This window comes from Sander vitreus, chromosome 3 (genome assembly GCF_031162955.1).
Source record: "Sander vitreus isolate 19-12246 chromosome 3, sanVit1, whole genome shotgun sequence".
Classification (NCBI taxonomy): Eukaryota; Metazoa; Chordata; class Actinopteri; order Perciformes; family Percidae; genus Sander; species Sander vitreus.
Genome location: NC_135857.1, coordinates 19,209,332 through 19,231,765, shown reverse-complemented (window position 1 = coordinate 19,231,765; position 22,434 = coordinate 19,209,332). Strand labels below are relative to the sequence as shown.

General features: G+C 39.8%; 1 protein-coding gene across 3 annotated transcripts in view; it reads right to left on the bottom strand.

Moving 5' to 3' along the window:
* Positions 1-391: 391 nt before the first annotated feature.
* Positions 392-22,434, bottom strand: part of arap1 (ArfGAP with RhoGAP domain, ankyrin repeat and PH domain 1) — a 56,522-nt gene continuing 34,479 nt past the window's right edge. For 2 of the 3 annotated variants that reach the window (XM_078246381.1, XM_078246383.1), the window contains 21 exons: positions 16,929-17,103; positions 16,170-16,304; positions 15,796-15,931; positions 15,420-15,522; positions 14,081-14,273; positions 13,866-13,911; positions 13,443-13,606; positions 11,731-11,943; positions 10,758-10,863; positions 10,526-10,673; positions 10,184-10,267; positions 9,863-9,940; positions 9,553-9,670; positions 8,621-8,734; positions 8,380-8,525; positions 8,191-8,273; positions 7,288-7,347; positions 4,982-5,045; positions 4,531-4,689; positions 2,529-2,566; positions 392-1,646 (listed from right to left, as the gene is read on the bottom strand). In XM_078246381.1, the coding sequence (XP_078102507.1) occupies positions 2,546-2,566; positions 4,531-4,689; positions 4,982-5,045; positions 7,288-7,347; positions 8,191-8,273; positions 8,380-8,525; positions 8,621-8,734; positions 9,553-9,670; positions 9,863-9,940; positions 10,184-10,267; positions 10,526-10,673; positions 10,758-10,863; positions 11,731-11,943; positions 13,443-13,606; positions 13,866-13,911; positions 14,081-14,273; positions 15,420-15,522; positions 15,796-15,931; positions 16,170-16,304; positions 16,929-17,103 (2,346 nt within the window). In that variant the 3' untranslated portion in view covers positions 392-1,646; positions 2,529-2,545. The remainder of the gene's footprint in view (positions 1,647-2,528; positions 2,567-4,530; positions 4,690-4,981; positions 5,046-7,287; positions 7,348-8,190; positions 8,274-8,379; positions 8,526-8,620; positions 8,735-9,552; positions 9,671-9,862; positions 9,941-10,183; positions 10,268-10,525; positions 10,674-10,757; positions 10,864-11,730; positions 11,944-13,442; positions 13,607-13,865; positions 13,912-14,080; positions 14,274-15,419; positions 15,523-15,795; positions 15,932-16,169; positions 16,305-16,928; positions 17,104-22,434) is intronic. The other variant, XM_078246382.1, reaches the window with a different exon arrangement.

Here is a 22,434-nt window from a genome sequence, read left to right as displayed (position 1 = left end):
AAGTACATATGGTGCATCCCACGATTCAATGTTAAAAACAATCAAACATGAAGTACATGGAGGGGATGAATACTTTCTATAATGTATTTATGTTACTACACAGTGGTCTTTTTTCGACTCCTGCTGAGGTCTGTGCTAGAGGGTAGACGCACACGCACACACACCTTAGCTAAACGTCATGATGTCTTACCAGCAGAGGTGGAGCTCACTACAGCACAGCATCTAGCGTCCTCTGCTGTCCAAATAAATAAGAAATCTTTACAACTGAGAAAACCTACAGGCAACACTGAGCTGGGCAGTTCAATGCCCTTGTTAAGGCAACTAGCCAATTGTTTTATGGCTCCCCTTTTGACAAAATATATACAGATTTGGACCCAGTGGAAAAAAATAATAGATTATAATGCACTTTAATTTGTTTCTTGTGCTTACAGGTGTTTCAGTGGAACTTCTGCACCCTGTTTTGATGAACAAACTATAATGATACACTGTTACAACAATTCTAAGTTGTGCAAAACAAACAAAAAAAGATGTTTATTCCGATGTGACTAATTCATAATCTAAAAATTAATAAATACTGCTGGTTAATGACACAACTGCCCATGTATGTACATATCATGTTTACCTAAGCACCACAGGGTTCAGAAAAGGACCTACAGAGAGGAGACAGTGCTGGGGATAGAAAGAGAGCGCACAGCGAGAAAAGATAAGACTACTGATCCGGCCAGGGCTAAATACATTGTTTTGAATATGGTTGATAATGTGATTCAGAACAGGGGAAAATAGTGAATGAAGTGCTTCTCTTATTTAACCTCATTTTCCAACAGTGTTTGGCAAAAGCCAAACTGTGACTTCAGCTCATACCCCTTGTTCCTTCATTTCCCAAAAGACACAATGTCTTATGTTAAAACTTGCCCACTCACAAACACACTTACTGTACACATATTCACACATACTACATGCACACTTGTGCATATATGCAACTCTGACCAAGGAGTGCAGGCAAATGTCCTGCAGAGTAACAGACATGGATCCATCACCTGTCATTTCTCAGCTTTTCCTCTCAGTCCCGGTCTTGGCCCTTATGGAACAAACTCTCAGGATTATCCCCACAATTCTTTGAGCAATAGTACAGCAAAAGAGCTGAAAACATCACAAGTCAATAAACTTCAATCTTATATTTAATTGTTAAGCACTCAATGCTAGTGCCTAGAATAATAAGTCTTTTCTGAAACACATTAAAGAAATAGACTTCTCTCAGAATGTATTTCATACATCAAAGCAATGCAGCCATTGAGTCACATGCCACTGACCACTGGAAATAGTGGAACGTTGGGCGCAGACGAGTGATTGTAGTCCATCAAACTGTCACGCTTTGATTTTAAATGCCACCGCTCCCAGCTGCTTCTACTGTACATCAAGTCAAGTAAAATTGTTTTGGGCAGGGAGACCAGTGTAGGTTATATTTGACATGTAATCCTGTTTGTCTGTTTATTTTCTGGTCCAGGTCATTTTCAAAAGGAGCAGATGGCAGTTGAAGGCCATAATCCACATACAGTACGAGTGTTCGCCATCCTGGCCTTTCCTGTCGCAGAATGATGTCGTCACTGGAATGTTTAGAGGTCATCTGAGATGTCAGACTGTCCGCCCTTTAAAGAACAGAAATTCAGAAAGTTAGGCATTTAAACCAGTGCCCTCATATACTAAACTTTGTATGAATTTATCTGTTTTATACAGTAAAGCAAACTTAAACTACATAGTCAATGCCGCTTTCATCCCTACATCTAAAACCAGTTTCACAACCCCCCGGACTGATCCATTAATTATTTTGTCTATAACATGTCAGAAATGGGTGAAAAATGCAAATCAAAAGTTCCCAGAGCCCAAACTGACCTCTTTAAATTGCTTGTTTTGTCAGACCCACAACGCAAAACCCAAAGATATGAGACAAGCCGCATGCTCACATTTTAGAAGCTAAATTTAATTTTTGCTTGATAAATAACAATTAATGATTTATCAAAATGTAATAATTTTCTGTCACTCTGACAAAATAGCCTCGGGAAAGAACTTACTTTGGTGGAACATGTACATTCAAAATTTGTTTTAGTCATGCAATGCAACAGAAAACTCAGATAGAACAGGTAGTCTAGCTAGCTGTGTGGATTCACCCTGCAGAGATCTGAGGAGCAGTTAACCATAGTCCTCAGAAATCCACCGAAGTTCCAACACAAAGAAAGCAGAAGGTACCGGACATCCGGTCGAAAAGAATGAAATCTGGCGGAATTTCCGGCGGCAATGGAGCAATCCCGGAAGTGGAACGTCGTGGCTATAGACTACTGGGTTCATAACCCCGAGTTCATCATGTTTTAACAGCTATAGGTATAATACTGAACAAGTGTAAGCATCAAGAGAAAATAACTAACAGAGTAAGTTCCCATCTACTGTAATTTACTAACATTCACTGGTTTTATCATTGAAGACTCACATTTACATCAACCAATGAGCTTAGTGAAGCCTTTAAATTGTCTTACCTTGCTTGCAGCGACTATTATCGAACATCTCTAAAGAGCTGAAAAATAAACAACAATAGGTTATGACAGGGAGAGACAGAGCGAGAAACCAGGAGGTGTAGAAATAGAGGGAGGTGAAGACAGTGATGGACTGAAGACAGGAGAGAAATATAGGGTGAAAGAGATGAAGAGGGAGGAAGGTGGTGATGGTATGTCTAAACAGCAAGAGACAGAGAAAAGAGAGATGTGATATCAATATTCAAATGTCACAACAGTCATCATTGGATTCACCTTGAGTCAGAAACAGGAGCAGTCAACAATCCTCTCTTTCACTAACACACACACACACACACACACACACACACACACACACACACACACACACACACACAGTGCGTGGCACTATCTTTGTGGGGACCTGTCATTGACATAATGCATTCCCTAGCCCCTTACCCTAACCATCACAACTAAATGTCTAACCTTAACCCTCACCCTAACCATAACCTAATTATATCCCTAATCCTAAAACCTTAACCCTCAAACAGCCCTTTAAAGTTGTGGGGTCCAGCATTTTGGCCCCACAAAGCTGTCCGGACCCCACAAGTATACTGTATTCCCAGTTTTTGGACCCAACGAATATAGTTAAACAAGAACACACACACACACACACACACACACACACACACACACACACACACACACTTACTTCCATATTTAGTCTTTTATTTCACGTTGAAAATAACACACACAAACCTCCTCATCCCCCACATACACAAACATCTTACATAAATCCAGCTTCTGCTGCTGCCCCATCACCAAAGCAATCACACCTCCTCTCACACACTACCAACACATTTTTTATCCAGTCAATACACTGAAAAGACGAGGATCGATAGAACATATCTCGAAGGCAACAACAACCCTGGAATTGTGTTTTTGCCAATGAAAATAACGACAGACTGAGTTGAATTCTTATGTGCTGCTGCAGTCTGCAGCAAACTAATGAGAGGCATGTGATGGCTATAGAAACAGCAGGAGGAGACAACTGTATCATCAGATTGTGGACATTTGGTTGCATACCACCGAGACTGAGTGCACAGTGAATTATTTTGGATGGCTACGCTAAATTTCTCTATGAAAATAAGCAAGGGGTGATATTGAGGTTGTGGAACAGGTCTGGTTTAATGTCAGTGTGCTTGAAGTGTAGTCCAACAAACCAACTGTGATGTTTGTCAAACTCTTGCCAAATATACAACTCTGCAAGCTGATATGGCAGCAGTGCTGTGAAACGCGGTGTTTATCATAGTTTACTTCAAATGGGTTATTTTCGGTTTCTGTTGTTTTGTTGGTGTTTTTAAGCAATGTGTTGGCAGAGCTTCACCAAAATGATTTGTTTTGTTTTGAATCTGTTTTGACGGTTCCCAGGCCCAACCTCCAACAATATGATGATGCTTCTGTCTACTCCTCCTCACATCTGGATTCTCAAAACATTTTTAGACCTAGACACAAATTAGTGATTTATTCTCTTGTCCTGGAAATCCAGGCTCATGAAAACACTTTATTTAACACTATATTTTTGGAATAAAAACACAGTTTAAGAACCCAGATCCTGTCATGATGATTAAATCAAAGATGAATCATGGAACAGAGATTATTGATTCTGCACAGGTGTAACCCCCAATTCCAGTCCTCCTTTTGGCAGGAGTAAACAAAAACAAAAAAAGACAAATGTTGAAAGACCACTGAATGTGCACGTTTTTACAAGACTGATGCCGTTTGTCATGCCCAATCATATATCTCAAATATTTAAAATAAGTAGAATTCTGAATAGACTTCTGTCATCCAAATGTAAGGTACATATTACACAACTAGCACACGGTCAGTGCAAAGTTGTTAACCTCAGTGAGGACCAAGGTTGAGGGTCTGAACCACCTGTTCAGAATGAATGTCTCTGATTAGCCAGTAGCTTTTGAGCTTCCTGGTTTGTCCTAGATTAGTCCCAGTGATTGGTAGGTTCACTCACAGCAAGCGGGTCTTGGCTGAAAGCTGCCACGCTGTTCCGCATCTCATTCTCACTGCCACGCAGGGGTATCAGTGACACATTACCATGACGCGTATCCGGCAACACGCGGCTTACTCGTGTCTGCTGGAGTCCATTCTGAGGCCACACGTTGCCATCATACTTTAATGACGAGTGGACACGGACAGAGGGAGAGATAGCAAGAAGAGATTTTACAATACTATCAGCAGGTTTAAGACATTTTTTTAAAGCATGTTGCATGGCATTTAAAAAAAAATCAAAGATATACAAGACATACATTTGCAAATAGCTGAGTTACAGAATGTCTGTAAAAAATGTGTATTAAAACCTGTCAACATATTGTTTGTGTGTGTGTGTGTGTGTGTGTGTGTGTGTGTGTGTGTGTGTGTGTGTGTGTGTGTGTGTGTGTGTGTGTGAGTGAGATAATTCACACCTGGATACTTAGAAAAGTAGCATACCACTCCCTCATTTCTGACTGGGTGTCACAGCAGAGATACCTGCAAATATATGGAGGAGTAAAAAGTGAGGGAGACAGTGTGATAAAATCAGGAGGTTGTGTGTGTGTGTGTGTGTGTGTGTGTGTGTGTGTGTGTGTGTGTGTGTGTTTTGAAAGAACCAGAAGAAAGAGAGGTATGCAACTGAAATTGACACATCCTCTCTTATGGCACCACAAGCATAAACACTGAATGTGATTCCTAATTTAAACTCCCAACAAGAGAGACACTGATTAGGACCTTTAGTGGTCGGCGTGTATGTGTGCCTGTGTTCGTGAGAAGTATATTTGTTCCTCTGTAATGTCTGTGTGTGCGTGCATATTCTGTGCCACTCAGGCTGCCGTCACATAGCCCTCCGAGTCATCAGCCATGACGTGGTGCTGAATAAAAAGGCTTTATTTATACAATTATTATTGTTATGAGCATAGATTCAGACTACAACAATTATTCAAATGCTCTCCACTGGCACACGACAAAACACTGATAGACTTGAGAACTGCACAGGACACACACACACACACACACACACACACACACACACACACACACACACACACACACACACACACACACTCCCTAGTTTGCATCATTAGGGCCAACACAGCTCATTAGTGCTTGTTGGGATTCAAAATAGGACAGTCACTCTAGTATAGCACGCATACCTACAGTGCAGTATTTGGTAATGTTCTACAATACATTTTCACTTTACACTTTCAATGCCATTACCTGGGCCACTAATATAAAAAAAAAACATTATCAGCTGCAGAAGAATTAATGCTGCTTATTTATCATCATGGGTTTCCATTAAGACACATCATGAAATTTACATAATATTCTGAAAATGTAAGTAAGCTTAAGTGCAGTGACTGCAAGAATATGCTGATAAAATTGGTGTTGAAAAAAAGTGTTTTGAGGGGATCGAAGCAATACCAGGACAAAACTAAGCAAAATTAAGTGCAGGTGGATAAGTAAGACTGGGAGAGAGAGCCACATGAGCACATCCTCATCCATTAATTTTTCAATTATTTCACTGTCTGCCTTATCTCTAACCGCTCTTCTCTCACTACGTTTTGTTTTACCTGCAGTAACTGCAAAATTTCTCACTTAGTATACAGTTTCTTTCCTTCAGCAAGTACTTTCCACTTCCTCCCCCTGACTTCTTTATATTTCTATCACATTCCCTCCCTCTCTTGGTTTCTTCCTCTCAGGTGTGTTTTTTTTTGTTGTTGCTTTAAGTGGCATGGCGATGGAGCGTAACCAAGAGATGATACTGCCTCCAGCATGACGAGAACAGCACTCCCATTACAACAGTGCTGATGTCTACTGCTGTTGACAGAGCAGAGGCCCACTGTGAACATGAACACAAGGACACACACACACACACGGATATACATATATATATATATATATATATATATATATATATATATATATATATATATATATATATATATATATATATATATATATATATATATATATATATATGTATGTGTGTGTGTGTGTGTGTATATATATACATATATATATAATAATATATGTGTGTGTGTGTGTATATATACAATGTTTATTCACTATATATAGTCATTTATACAATGACTATATACAATATATATATATATATATATATATATATATATATATATATATATATATATATATATATATATATACATATATACATATACACACACACACACACACACACACACACACACACACACACACACACACATACATATATAGAGGCATGGGTTACAGGTGTACACGTGTTTTTCCCTCTTGGGTGGATGCCTCCTTCTCCAAACTCTCATGCAGGGATCTGACCTGTTTTCTCTACATACATGCATATCAAAAATGTGATCATACTGCCACTAAGGGAAACAAATTAAAGTGCCAGATAAACATAAGGACAGCAGACATGTCAGAACGACCTTATAAGTTTGCACTGAAGGCTGCATACCACTAAAGCTGTAGTAGTGTTGTATTATAGTATTATGCTTTAAGTATTACATTTATTTACAAAGGAAAAAAAAACTCATTCTATTTCTATTTTATTTGCCATACTAAGTGACACTAGGGTGATAAATGAAAGTTAAAAGCTTGGAATAAACCACGTCTGCTTGTTGAAACTTAAAAACTATGAGCAGGACTGACCGTAGCTGTGAGTGCTCTGGACTGACAGCTGTGTATTTTATATAAAAAGGTCTATATGTGGTACATACAGAACTAGACATCTACTCACCACTGCTGTCTCTCTTGCTTCTCTTGTTTCTTACTCTCATGCACAACTGTCAGTCCCCAACTAGAAACACACAAAGACAGAAAGATGAAATGAGTTTAACAGCAGTACAATTATAAATGTCCCAGTGCTTATGATTCTTGTGCTTAGTATGTCCCCTAGTGGTCACTCTGTTTAAAAGTCTTCATGTATCCAAAATTGGAAAATGAATTATTTAACTTTAGCCTTTGGTTAATCCTTTAAATATAGAGTAAGTGGAGATACAGAAAGGGGTTTTAACCTGTGTACAGTTTAAAATGATTAATTTTAAAGTAAGCTCAGGGGCATTGACAGATTTGGATCAAATAAAAAAGACTTTTAAGTCCATTAAAAATACATCAAATTTCCTAAATTGGTGTGAATTTATTCTATTGATAAATGTTCTTTGGACTATTTCTAGCATTGATTTGCATTATTCAACCGATACTTAATTTCAAATATATACATATGTATAGCTCGTCTTCATCACCAGTGGTTTTATACTGTATATACACAGACAAAACTAGTCACACAGCTAAAGGCTTAAGAGATTTAAAAAAAATTTTTTTTATCTGAATTACAATTAAAAACATTGCATTTTGCTTAGTAGCTTATTAATACTAGCTCCTACCAGTGGTAATAGTGGTGCTTTACTCTTGAATACTAAGGCTATGGAAGTGGTGCGCAGAAGGTATTCCCTTTATGAGAAAAAATTTAAAAGGTAATCAGGCTTATACCTCTTAGCAAGAAGTGTATATTCTTAAAAAAAAGATTGGTATATTTTTTTTTTATAGCTCTCGCCATTCAGAGCAGCCACCTGTTGCTTTGCTACTCAGTAGTCGTGAGGAGGACAGGAAGTGGCATCAGTGCCACACTGCATGCACTCACCATGTAGGAGGACGGAATTTCTTCTTAATACCCAGGTAGACCTTTAGGTTTTTCACTGACCAATCACGTTCTGGACGGTTACTCTGACAGACAGAGAGAGACAGAAAACATAGTGAAGAGCCTATGAAGGAATGGGACAATAGAAAATGAGAAAGTCAAATTTGTTGAGAGTAAATCTGTCAATCTTACTCTGACTTCCTTGTACATTCTGAGAGAGCTGGAATTGAGGATGAAATATCGGTCGTGGAAACTTCCAGAAGACAGTCCCAATCCCAAGATGCTTCGCTCTTCTCTGAATTTCATTATTCCGTGTTTGGATGCATCCACTTTACTGGCTGGAGGGCAGAATGAGAGATTATTAGGAAAGACGAGAGGACTAACAGTGATTTAGAGAAAATCATTTTTATTGGTAGTTGGTTTGTGTGTTTACCCAGGTAGACCATCATCATCTCCATAGCAGGGTGTTTCTTGATGAGCAGATGGGAGTCTGTGCCAAAGGAGTGAAGGATGGGTAAGACTCGCTCCTGATAGTGCAGTGGACGTTCTGAGGGACGCAAAGTGACACACAACACAGGATGATATAAAAGGATCCGAAGTATCCTCAAATAATATGTTCACATAAACATTCTCAAACTTGACACCATGATTGACAGTGTACACAAGTTCTAGTAGCTATGAAAATGTTTTTGTGTTTCTATTTTAGCGAACAATGGAATGCAGATTTGGCACACGATGATGTCGCCTTACATCCTTTTAAGCAGTTTGTGCTTTATATGCCTACATACCAAAATCAAAAATAGCTTTGGATATTTTAGTAGTAAAACAAGTGGCAGACAGGACTCCCTCCAGCTCTTCTCATCACTCGTATGCTTTTTAATATCCTTTCTTTTCTCAGCATCATTCGTCCATCTCTTCCTGTAATCAGCATGTTGGTTTTCTGGCTAGTGATGGGAAATCTGCCAAATCGGTTACTGGCATTTGCTGAGCCACCTACAGGCTTCCTGGTGGGAAACCAGATGGCCCACATACCAGGCTCAAAACAAACCACGACACAGTCACATTGTTAGGAATGATCTTCTTGCCTCTGGAGATTGTGTGTCACTTTGAGTAGGTCATGCTGTGGGTTGAGTGGAGAGCACTTCACAAGCTTTGCATCACTGTGTTTGGTTCGCAGTGGGCATTTTTTTATCTTTCATGTTCATTTTACAAACCTATGTTGCTTTCCTAATCAAAAGAACAATAAATAATAAATGTGTATACAAGATAAGAAGAAAAGAAAAATCATTATCTGCATCAACATAAAAAAAGTTAGGTTTTGGTCAACTACTGTGTCTTCTCCATCTGTCTTCCCATCTTTCTTACCCATTTCCTCCTTGTCGCTGACCTCCCAGCAGCTCCAGTACTCTTTGTCTTTAGCCAGGATGTTACGCCGGTCCAGGACCTCACAGGTCAGCTCTGCTGCTGTCATAGAACCAGGGATCTGAGGGAAAAAGTGACACAGTTACTCCAGAGTTTTACTCTCCTCAGCAAAAGGCAAAAGTGTGGCTGAATACTAATATAGCCAGTTGTTTTCCCCTGCGTCACTCATTGTACACCACACGAGAGAAGAACTAGGCGCCAAACATGTAAAATGTAAAGTAGGATTGTGTCATTTGGTTGAAGTCGAGGTCACCTTCACATGTTGCTCTGCTGTTTCCTTCTTTTCCTCCAGGTACACTGTACAGATGAAGTGCCCCCCAGGTTCAGTACTCTGAAGTGTTCGACACACACACACACACACACACACACACACACACACACACACACACACACACACACACACAGAGAGAAAAGGTCAGACAGAAAGACAACAGCATTAGAATAACAAATAACAGCTTGCATAACTGTCCAACTGCAGCATACATGTGCATGCATATAAGCGTGCAAACAACACTGGAGAGTGTTTTGTGTGTGTGTGTGTGTGTGTGTGTGTGTGTGTGTGTGTGTGTCTCACAGGAAACTTTGTGTTGAGTGTCTCTCGCACTTTGATGATAACAGTGATCTCTTCCAGCTGCTTGTTTAGCTGCTGCTCATCCACCTGCAAGCAAGTATGACCACATTCAAAGTAACAAAATCAATCATCAAATGACATAATACTTTCATTACAGCATCATACCAATCTTTAGATCTCTAGCAGAAATCTTGCAGTCAATGTAAGATGCCACGTTCTTTGACATCTCAACCTTTTAGATCTATGCACTCTGGGTTGTGTTTGCCCTTTTCTGATGTCATCACTTACAGTAGGATAAATTAATTCAAAATGTTTTGCCCTCTAACAGTAAGCAGTGAGGCTGACCTCAAAGATGAGTGTGTAGTGCTGTATGAGGTCCTCTATCACACGGCCAGCAGAGAAGTCCTTCCCGTCGGTCTGGAAGAGTGTGGGACCGAACACTATAGCCAGGTTATGGAGGTTCATCTGGTTCAGCTCAGAAAAACGCTGCACGCTGAAACACATGCAGGGAAAACATGTGTATGTGCACACAGACATGATACAAGGTGAATTTAATGTGTGTGTACGTGTTTCTCACCAATAGAGGTGGTTGATTAGGGCTTGTAGTGTAGCTTTGTTTACACGAGGCAGTCTGTTGAACAACAGCTGGTACTGGGAGATTTTCTTGCTTTCATCCTGAATGGCTGGAGTAAAAGTCAGCGAGAGGGAAAGAAAAAGAGAAAATTATGAATACAGAGGGAATATAAAGAGAAGCAGGATCACAGTGTGTGTCAGCAGGCATAAGATGGAAAACGTAGACAAATACAGCAAGAGAGAAAGAAGAAAAAAACAGACAGCAACCTAAAGCGAGATTCAAAGCTGAGTTAAAAGTGCCACGCTTCTGATAAAGATTTAGTGTAGTGCTATTACACAAAGGCCATATTTGATTATGAACTGACAGGCAAACAAGTTCAGACGTATGTATGAGCTCTGTATCAAAACAGCTACAACATGACACCCGACACACAGCTGCAGCATCTCCAGCTAACTGATCTGGCAACTGAAATCATGCTGCTTCTATTATATTTTCAGTGTAGTTTCAATTGTGAACACAGTTTGAATGAACTTCTTCCCTAAACCTTTTTTTTTTATGTGAAAATTTTTCCTTTTCCACAGTTGTTTCCTTCACTTATTGCCCCTAAAAGGTTCGAGATATCAGCCACTGAGACTTCTCCTACCACACTAATACAATGTTAGGTCCGTTGGGACTACTTTTTTTTAGTAGAAAATAGTCGCTAGTCCCCACAGCAAGGTATGTGGATTATCATGAAAAACCAGGACATTTTCCTTTTAATTCACCGCCATTGTGTTGAAGCAACATCAGAAGTTTCACTGCATCTCCAAATCTCATAAAATAAATACAAAACTATTTGCATAGCTGAATACCACTAGATGTAAGTGGAAAAATAGTTTTTTTTTTTTTTTTTTTGATTTGAATGAACTGACCCATCCTCAAATCACAGCTGGACTATACTGCAGGGCAGTATACAACAGTATATTGTGAATCTTACCAGCAGTAGTGAGCCAGGTGCAGGCATCTTCTGTCGTGAATAGTCCCATTTCTAACTCCCTGAAGAAGCGTTTGAGTGTGTTGGAGACGTCGTCCACCTGGTGCTCTCCTTCCCTCAGACAAAGACTGCGAGCATCACGGCGAAATCTCTCGCACAACGCTGCCACACGGGAGTTCACACCGCTCTTACGATATATACCCTCAGAGGTCAAGCCTAGAAAAAAACAACATATATACACAGACAACATCATTTTACAAACACAGGCGATGTCCATGCTGTAACACTAATGGTTAACAAAACCTTGTTCCTCCAACTTGATATTTATATTTCAACTTTAAAAGAAAAAGCATCATATGGTCCAGTAAAGATTCAGAAAAGTCAACTAAACTCATAAGAACTTAAAAACGCCATTGTATAAAGCGTAATATACAAAGTTTTCCACCTCAAAAATACACTTACTTTGCAGATGGGGTTTTAAGAGGATCAATACCCAATACTGATGCAACATTAGAGATTGGTTATGAGGACAGAATATGTGGCTATTCTATTTTGGGTGTTATAGATTGTTCTAGATATCTTATAGATTGTTTTATGAAATAGGGCAAAACTGCTGCTGCTGCATTGTTTTTTAAAGGTTAAAACTTTAAAGCCTGTTGCTAATCAATGACGTCACAGAATGTGGTGTGTGATGGTGGGGCCAGAACAGCAACATGCTTACAATTTTCTCCACTGTGTGTACAAAGTATTTTAGTATAAATTAGAAAAGAAAGTGTCCTGGGTGTAAAACTTTTCAAATGACTCAGTGCAGGTTATGTCCACTAGAGGGCTTCTGGTCCTGTTCTTCTGTTAGAGTAGCTGCTTTTGGTAGCACTGAGTCATGATTGAAATCCCAGAAATTCCAGGTTCAAAAGCCTACAGTTCCTCATATGGCTCCAAACACCCAGAAGAAGTCACTATACTTTGTCAAAAGGTTTAAACTTGATCACAACATAAAGGATGGTTACGTCAAATGTTGTGTCATGGTAAATGACCACTACCAGCACATGAAGGCGAGAACAGGGACAATTCTACCCTGGTTTCCCAGAGCACTGACCAGAGGAATTAATGTCCCTGACAGGAAAGTAGAAAAATAAGCCTCCCCCACACACACACACACACACACACACACACACACACACACACACACACACACACACACACACACACACACACACACACACACACACACACACACACGTGAAAACAGAAGTGCATACAGTTGGCAGAAGGGATACATAAAACTAGTCAGAATGAAAGAAGGCAGGTCAGCTAATGGAGGTGGGAGGAAGACAAAGGATAAAGAGTGAGGAATAAAAAAAAGAATACAAAAGATAGCGAAAGAAAAGCCGCAAGGAGGGATTAATGGAGGTGGAACCGAGTTGTCTTGTTGTGTTGCTGTCCATTGGTCTCTCATAGAGCCAGAACTACTGCTACAATAGTCACATGAGGACACACACAGAAAGTGCCAAGTGTTTGCGCACACATTAATGGCAAAAAAGGCTGCAATCAGATACAGCAATGTAGACTGTACCGGTATATAGACTCCTGTGATGTGTGGCAGAGAGATAAGGAGCATGACTTTGTGTCTACACAGTGTGTGACGGGCAAAATGCTGTGACTCTTAAAACACGTTTGTGTCCGTATATATGTGAACATCTCTGCATGTCTCTTACCGCACTGTGTGATGTAGCCAATGCAGCTGTGTACTATGACAGGTATGTCTGTCTCTGTCAGCTGCTGCTGGCTCAGTGTGTCTCCTCCACTCCCTGCTGCCGCCTGGATGGCCCCACACCAGCCGGCAAAATCCAACTTCCTCTCTCCTTCTATGTACAGAGTTCTGAGTAAAGAGAGAGGGGAACAGAGGGGAAAGGGAAGGGGTAAAAAGGGACAATAACGTTCAATAAATGAAGAGGAGATGGAAAAAGAGCATGAAAAAATCTAGAAAAGACCAAAAAAGCTGTGAATGATTCACCATAAAGATTACATTTCAAAAAAACACATTCTTATACCATAGACTGTACACTTTGTAAAGTGTTGATTTTTCCCTTAAGCATCATCATTGTAACAGCCAATCTGCAACCAATATGTCCTCTCACCTGCCTCTCTCCACCAGAACCAGCACCTCATTGTCTTGTTGAATCGCTGTAAAACACAAATAGATCGTAATATTTCAGACACTGATATGTTTATTTCTTGTTGGTCAATCATCACTCTGAGCACGCCCACCCGGTTACTGTGTGTGTGCAGATTCTGCAGTAAAAGTGCAGTTTGTGTGTGTATCCATGTATTTATCCTAATGCGTCTCACTCACAGAGTTCATTTAGTTTGCGGAGGTGGATTTCCTCTCCTTGGCTGTCCTCCAGGTAGGCGTGAAGTGTGGAGCCCACCAGAGCAAACCAACCAACCTTGGATGTTTGCAGGTTCAAGCCATCTTTACACTTCAGCCGCCCAATCCGCTCAAAAGCCAACCTCAGTAGTGGCTCTGCAGTGGCTGGGATAAAGCTCTACAAATACAAACAGACAGTATCGCTTTGTAATACATTGCACATTAATCATCGTTTACCTTCTCTTTTGATGATGATTTAACCACTTTAGTCTGTGCATTACTGAACCAAAAAAAGAAAAAACAATACTAATTACATTGTTAGAAAGGTTAAAGCTCCTGTGCAATACTTCAATGACAATGAGATTTCTAGAAAAAGTGCCTTTGTGGCTATTGGCTAGACATACGTGAGCCATAAAGGCCGTTTTATGGTTGTGCGTAGAATCGACGGCGTACCCCCGCAGACCCCTCTGCCTCTACACCGAACCCTACGCCGTAGCCTGACGTGCACCTCTCGAAAAATGTAACTACACGTCACAGCGACGCACGTCGCTCGGCCGTGGCTTGGCAGCGTTGACTCATTTCCTGGTTCTCCTTCTCCATAAACATGAAATCAAGGAGAGGGTTAACTTTTCCAGCTACAGATTTCCCACTGTGGTCAGAAAGCACAGGGGAGACACTTTGTTTCTCTCACTATGACTCTAGAGTCGGTACTTGCTCCAAAACTAAACACTGTCACTCTCTCACTTCTCCTTCGCTCTATCACCCACTCCCCACACACACACACACACGCCGGCTCGACGCACACACCAGCGCACAAGTATAAACATCAGGCCACTTACGTAGGCTACGGCGAAAGCTCTGCGTGGAGCCACCGCAGAACTGTAAAACAGGCTTTAGGCATGAGGCATAACCACCGCTTCGACCTACCAATCCAATCTGAGTGATCTGATTACAAGTGGACAATTTACAATAACTACAGAATTTTGAGTACACACACTTTTCTACATCCACTTCAGCAGTTTCAGCACAGCAGGTCAAAGTAACTGTTGCTGCACACCATCATGCAGCTGACAATTATATCAGCTGTAAAGAGTGCTTTTCTGACGGAAAATAAGCGACACAGGAAACAAGTCAGCATTAGCCAGCCCTGTCCTGACCACAGCATAGTTTGAACTGCACACCATCCACTTATCAGAGCTCTCCAATTTCACTACAAAAATTACATTTACTATGTTAAGTCTTCCCACAGTAGGGCTCCACCTGAGGAGAAAGTAAAATGATTTGTGCTTGTGTATCTAGACCCCAATATGTATTTGGTGGTTACCTTGGCAATAGACTTGACCCATTCCTTGTGGCTGTCTGGGTCATCAGTGCCAAACAGATAAAGACGCTCTGACTCTGAGTAGAGTTCAAAGGTGCTGTCATACCTGAGGGTTAGAAAAAGAGGTTAGGATGAAGTAAGACAGGGGGCTATATAAAAAAAATAGAAGGGAAAGAGAGAGAAGTCATTTTGTGTCAAAAAGCTATTTTTAGGAGGCCAGACACACATTTGGTATATCTCACTTGAACAGCCAACTGTGAATGATAACATACAGATTCAGTTTATAGCTATGTATATTATTGAAGTTTGTTTTTGTACTAATAATTTGATACAGACAGTAAAATGAAGGGAAAATGGATCAGTTTGTGTGAGTGTATACCCGTGTTTCTCAGGCGCGTCGACAGCCAAACAGACTATCTCTGAAGCCTTCAGCGCTCCATTAGGGTTCGAGTTCTTGTCACTCTCATAGTAGCTGAATGTGCAATCATTCAGCGTGCACCAGCGCCGACTGAACTCTACATGGAGGGACGAACAAAGATTTATCAAGCATAATATTCAGAATCATAATAAAACAAATGACATCATTGGACACTGTAGTTTTGTACGTTTACTGCATTTGTGAATGACTTTGTTCAGAAAATAGCTTTATAAATACACATTGTATTCATTATTGTTTATATACATATTAGTGTTTATTACTTTATTACTGTGGAGTGTAGGTAAGTGTCAGTGTTGCATGGTGTCTGTGAATACCCTCTCTGGCCTTGCGCTCTGTGATGGCCCGAGCCATGGATGCAGTCTTGAACAGGAAGCCATTGTAAGACACACAAGGTGGTAGTGAGTAATGTACCGCTTCCATGCCTCCGCCTACCTCTGATCGTGGCAGCTCTGCAGAAGAACAAAAAAATAAATAATAATAATCTTCTTGTGTAAAACCTTCTTGTGTAAAAACATACTGACTATAATCTACTGGGAGTCTATCTAAAATAGGAGAAGTGCATCTGGTAAAGTTAAGTGGAAAACATTAAACATTACAAACACTCCTGAGTATAACAGGAATGTGTGTGGTTATGTAAAATTTAGGAATGACATTGTTACTGGAAATCAAATGTTGCTGGTTTGATAGTGGCAAAAAAAAGTATAAGTAATATACATTCAATTCTCCACAGATTCTCCAATAGATTTGACAGTATTATTGTCACATAGCCAGACAATACAGACACTATGAGGCTTACAACACATACGTATAAAGCAAATACCATTTGCAAACTATAATTGAATGTGTACGCTGGGGGTGAGCTATTTTCATCCTGAGTTTTGACTTAAACAAATTGATCACACTGTACAATATAAACTCTAACTTTTTTTTCTTTTTTGAGATCTTTATGTAAAGTGGGCATGGAAACAACCCAGATGACAATCCAGATAGTATATCTGTCCCACATAATTGACACTTTCAACACTTTAATGAATTAAAAACAAAGAAGCCTTTTGTGACCCTGTGTACTGTACCTGTGTTGAGATTGTGGCGAATTAACTCTGCCTGTAAAGGTTGGGAATGTGCGTTGGCCAGGGAGAGAGCAGAGGGCCAACTTGCTATACCAGTTGGACAATTTACATCTGCACCGCAGAAAATCAGGCTTAACGTCTCCAGCACATCACTGCACTGCACATTGATACAAAGAGCCTAGGGAGAAGTAGAGAGGAAGAGAAAACGAATTTGAATTTTCATGAATTTAATCATGATTAAATCCTCATGTACAAAAATAACAGATTGAGACAATGATGTGTTGCTTGTGCAATGGCCTCCAGCCTTTCAATTCAATTTTATTTTATTAACAGTGTCAAATCATAACACAATTCATCTCAGGACACTTTACAAATTGAGTAGGTCTAGACCACTCGCTATAATTTACAGAGACCAAACAATTCCCCCAAGAGCATGCATTTGGTGCGACAGCGGCGGGCAGTCTATAGAATGCTGCTTTCAGACTTAAGTCAAATACTACTGTACAGTATATGTAAAGATACCATTTGGGTGTGGTGAAAATCAAACCAAATGATCACAATACAAGTCAAATTAGAATGTTTTTTAATGACTAGAATGAAAAAAATCTGAACTGGCCTAGTACAGTTAACCTACAACCTGGTGAGATAAAATAAAGACTCACTATTGCAATACTATTAAACACTGTTCTGGTTTAGAGGGGAAAAGCAACAGGGTGGGAACGGGAGTTGCTGTGACAGTTAGACAGAGGAAGCCAAAAATGAGTAAGAATGACACTAAACTGATAATAAACTGATGACTTTTGTAACATGGTTCTGCAGCTGCTGACGTGGCTTTAATCATGTCACGTGATTTAATCTGTCAGCCTTGCCTTGCTGCTTGAAGGAAGGTCAAACTCAAGAGTGTGTGTGTGTGTGTGTGTGTGTGTGTGTGTGTGTGTGTGTGTGTGTGTGTGTGTGTGTGTGTGAGGGTGTGTGTGTGTGTGTGTGTGTGTGTGTGTGGGGGCCTTTACCAAGTTAGTGGAAGTCTTCTTTGTTATTGTTAAAAAACAAATATACTGTACTGTCAATAAAAACCCCAAGTAATTATTTGGGGATTCATAGGTCCTGATGGGGTTATTATTATGATACAACTACCAACATAGTGTTCTCAAGTGTTTTAAGTCCTGTGCCAATTGCTGAGTCCACTCTAAATACACTGTATGCACATTTAATAACAAAGCAACCTGGAGCCATTTTATAGTGATTAGTCTCTAAGTCCACATGAACCTTTTGCTTCATTTCAGAGGAGCACCAGTGAAGTGAATACTGATGTAAGAGCAGATGGAAAGCTAACTGGTCTGATAAACTTTTGCTGTTCTTTGTGGGGGATGGCACAATTATTTGTAGATTACTGTATATTTGAATAATTGTCCTGCAATTCAGCGGTATTAAAGTGTTACATTTGCTGTTATTTCACTGAAGGAACTACAGTATTGAGGTATTTACAATACTTCCATTACATTCAAGTGGACAAATTACAACCTTTAAATGTGCAACATGAAGCTATGTGACTAAAAACAAAAGTTAAGATGGAACTGCACGCAGATTTGGTGGGAAATAAAAACAAGCTCACATATATCGTTGGAAAAACAATAATTCGTTGAAAGTAGAAAACAAACGTCAAAAGAGGAAAGTCTTCCCACACTCAGAACACAAAACCACGGTTTAAATTTCTAGAAGTGGATTATCATCATCATTTGGAGATGTTTTGATTTTAAACAAGATGATGATAAACAAATATCGAATTCAGTACCTGAAAAGGATACAAACTACTGCGTTGTCTTTAGACTGACATTTTGTCCAAATATTGTAAACCGAAATGTAACGAAAGAGGAAGGAGGGGAATGTGGAAAAGGGAATACGTTATGACTGAGAAAAGGAGGATGCAGTGTTTTTACAGCTGAGGAACTCAACTCTGACCAGACACACAACACACAACACACACACACACACACACACACACACACTTCTGTTAAAACCAGTAAGCTCTTTTGGATCTGACTGAGAAATTCCACAGCACCCTGTCACACACAGACATAACCCCTCCTTTATTTAAGCAGTGTTGTGCCTCTACACACACACACACACACACACACACATACAGACAAACAAACCAATTAACAAAGATTCAAATTGCACAAGAATCCTCTCCACACACAACAGTGACAGAGCCTTTCTCTGTCTCATACACCTTTAGACATCTGAATGTGTAATTAGCCATCCGGAGTGGAACACATCCATGTAGATATAATGTTCACTCCAACAGTCTCACCATATGGATCATATAAGTGAAACGGTACATAGGGCCTGGGAATCAGTGTTATTTTACGTATTTCAGTGGCTACAATGGCCTGCCAAAGTTTTCAGCAGCTTCTTCTCGTTTACCAATGGAGCAAATAATACAGGTGTCATTTACAGATACACTTGAACTGATGTAAGCGGATGTAAAGAATGGCCTGGAGTAATGTTAACATTATCAAGGCAAGGAACAGTTGAATAAGGGGTGGGAATCACAGGGTAGCTCACGATACGATACACGGCTCACGTTACCGATAATATCACGATACAACAATTCTGCGATAATCAATATATTGCTAGACAATCCTATAATGATACATTACTAGATCGGTCCAACTATGAATACAAAATGCCTGTGAAAAGGTTAAGTGCAGGTTTTCTCTCTTTATTCACTACAAGTCCAAACTGTTAGAAAACAGCACAATTCTGCAGCACAAGTTTTTCAGACTGTAAATTAAAATTACAGAACTATAGAGCAACTATGGGTCCAGACTTTGGACTTAAACGTGGCTGGGGCATCTGTAATTGTCTTTAAACTGCTGTTCGCCATGCCGTTAAAAACCTCTTCCTCTTCGGCTAGATACGTTTTGTTCAAGTTTCCCTCATACATGTGTTGAGCACCACCTCGAGGAGCCATGAAGCAGTGATGCTGGGAGCAGGGAAATCTATTTAGAGCGCCTTATTTTATTAATTGAAATATTGATATTTGGCGCCAGCATATCGATAATCATGTCGCACGAAGGACAATGATATATTGCAATATCGATATTTTGTCACACCCCTATTGAAGACATTATTAAACAGCAGTGTGAAGATAGGTATGGAAATATCCACAACTTGCTGTAATACTTCTAATACCAAATTCACAAGGTGAAAAGAAAAGATTTTTTTCAGTTGTGAATGTTATGAGTTAAGATGTCATTAAAATGTTTTAACCATTGTCTTTTTGTCTTAATAAAAATAATTTTATCTTAATCATAAATTAAATAATTTCAACAGAACATTGACTTACATCAGGTATTAGACAGTATTGATAATCATAGCTGGAAAAAAAATCTGCTTCATTTTGGCAGGTACATAAGGTAAAAGGCCAGTTTTCTGATTGCTTCAATACAGTGGATCACATTATACAGTGTTGTTGCAGAAAGATAGGGAAAAGGAGTCTGAATACCTACAACTAGAAAGAATAGTAGGGAAACTGACTGACTGCCAGTGTGTTTGCAGCACCATCTTGGAAAACTGGATTAATGGGAAACCATGTGCTGGACAAGAGTGCTGATCCCTGGGGTGGGTTTGATCAACATTTTATATCTTCACTTTTTTCTGCTTGGATTTGGCAGGACCAATCCCTGCAGGCTAACATTAGCCACTATGTTACAAGGCGAGCCATATTATGATATACTGTAATTTTACCACAAGCACAATGCAGTTCAGAAACAGTACCTTACTGGAAACAAGTACAGTAGGATGTTTTGTGATGACACATTCCTAAGCCCATTAACTGTGTGTACAGCAACAAAACCAGCCCTCCGTCCCATGGGGACATACGTCCACATGGGACATATATGGGACATATGTCACGTTGTATGTAGGTCAGTGTGCTATAATGTATCAATAACCAACCATGTGTCTTCTGACCAAGAGAAGTGCACCAATCAGAACAAAATACAATATGGAAATGGGTGTTTTAAAACCTCACGCCCTCCAACATCTGCTGCCTATCAAACAGGGAGTAATGTTATCACACATACACAGAGAGAGACAGAGAGAGAGCGAGAGAGAGAGAGAAAGGGAGAGAAGGGAATTCAAGAATCTTACCCAATTTCCCCAGAGAGAGAGAGAGAGAGAGAGAGAGAGAGAGAGAGAGAGAGGGGGAAAGAAAGACATAGACGGAGAGATTTTATCTGGGTGTGTCTAAAATCACAGGCCTCCATCTGGCCTCTGCAGTTATATGGGACAGAATTGGAGGAAAAGAAAGAGATAAAAAATATTGTGAAAGGAAGAAGAAAGCATTTAGTGGGGTACATTAATCAGAGACGGATTGTACTTGAATATAAACTCAACATAACACTCTTAGATCTCCGTACAGACGCACACTCTGCTTTGTCCATTTTAGCGCATACTGAACATCCAACCAAAAACACACATTTATTTATGTACAGTATGTATATACGTCCATATATTAAATCCAGATGAGGAAGAGCAGTTATCCACATATGTTCCGTCATTACCTCACCAGGGACAGTATGCAGATAGAGGGAGGTGGAGGTGAAACGCCAGATAGATGAAGAAGGGGAAGAAAAGGATGAATATGGCATAGAAGAAAAACAGAAAGACAGACACACAAATTTAGGAAGGAAAAGAAAAGAACTGGGAATTAGACAAAAAGGCAGATCCCATCTCCCTGTACAATTGAGAAGGATTTCTGACCTAAAATCCTACAGTGTGAATGAGGATACTCAGTTGGAAAAGGGAAGAAAGATGAGCCAAAAGAATGAGTAACAGCAGGGAATGGACAGAAAGAAAGGGTAAGAGGGAGATGGAGCTTTTCTTCTATGGAAGCCACTTTCCAAAACTGTAAAAGCACAAAAACTAAAGAGAAAATAAAGAGTTTTTAGCTGTGTCTGTCTTTGGGGGTGTCTGTTTGCTATAATAAGTACAAATAACGTACTGATTGTCACCAGCACACAATCAACATAGACATAACAAACACAAGCTAAAGAAGGCTGGGATCAGTCATTGGTTGTGGTTGTCGAGGAGGGAAGATATTCACTCATACTCCCTTATGCTCATAACAAAAATGGGATGTATAATCTAATGTAGGATCATAACAGTGAATGGGTTTCACAATCTTTAGAAACAAATAGCTTTGTTTTATCAAATGCAACAAAGATGCATAATGTGAGTCTTACTTGTGATAACTGTCCCTAACTTAAACTTGGCACACATGCACACATAATCTCAAACTGCCACCACTTTCTTCTGTGTTAATAACTCCATGCAATACTGTGCATTTCTCTATCAAACATCTTTTATGCTCCATCCAGTGCTCTTTGGCTTCTTTGCTCTCTAACAAAGACATAAAGGAAACCGACAATAAAGCATTTTAAGGATTTTGAAAAGCCAATCAAAAGGCTTTGATAAAGGTTCAAATGTTAGCATAATATAATAA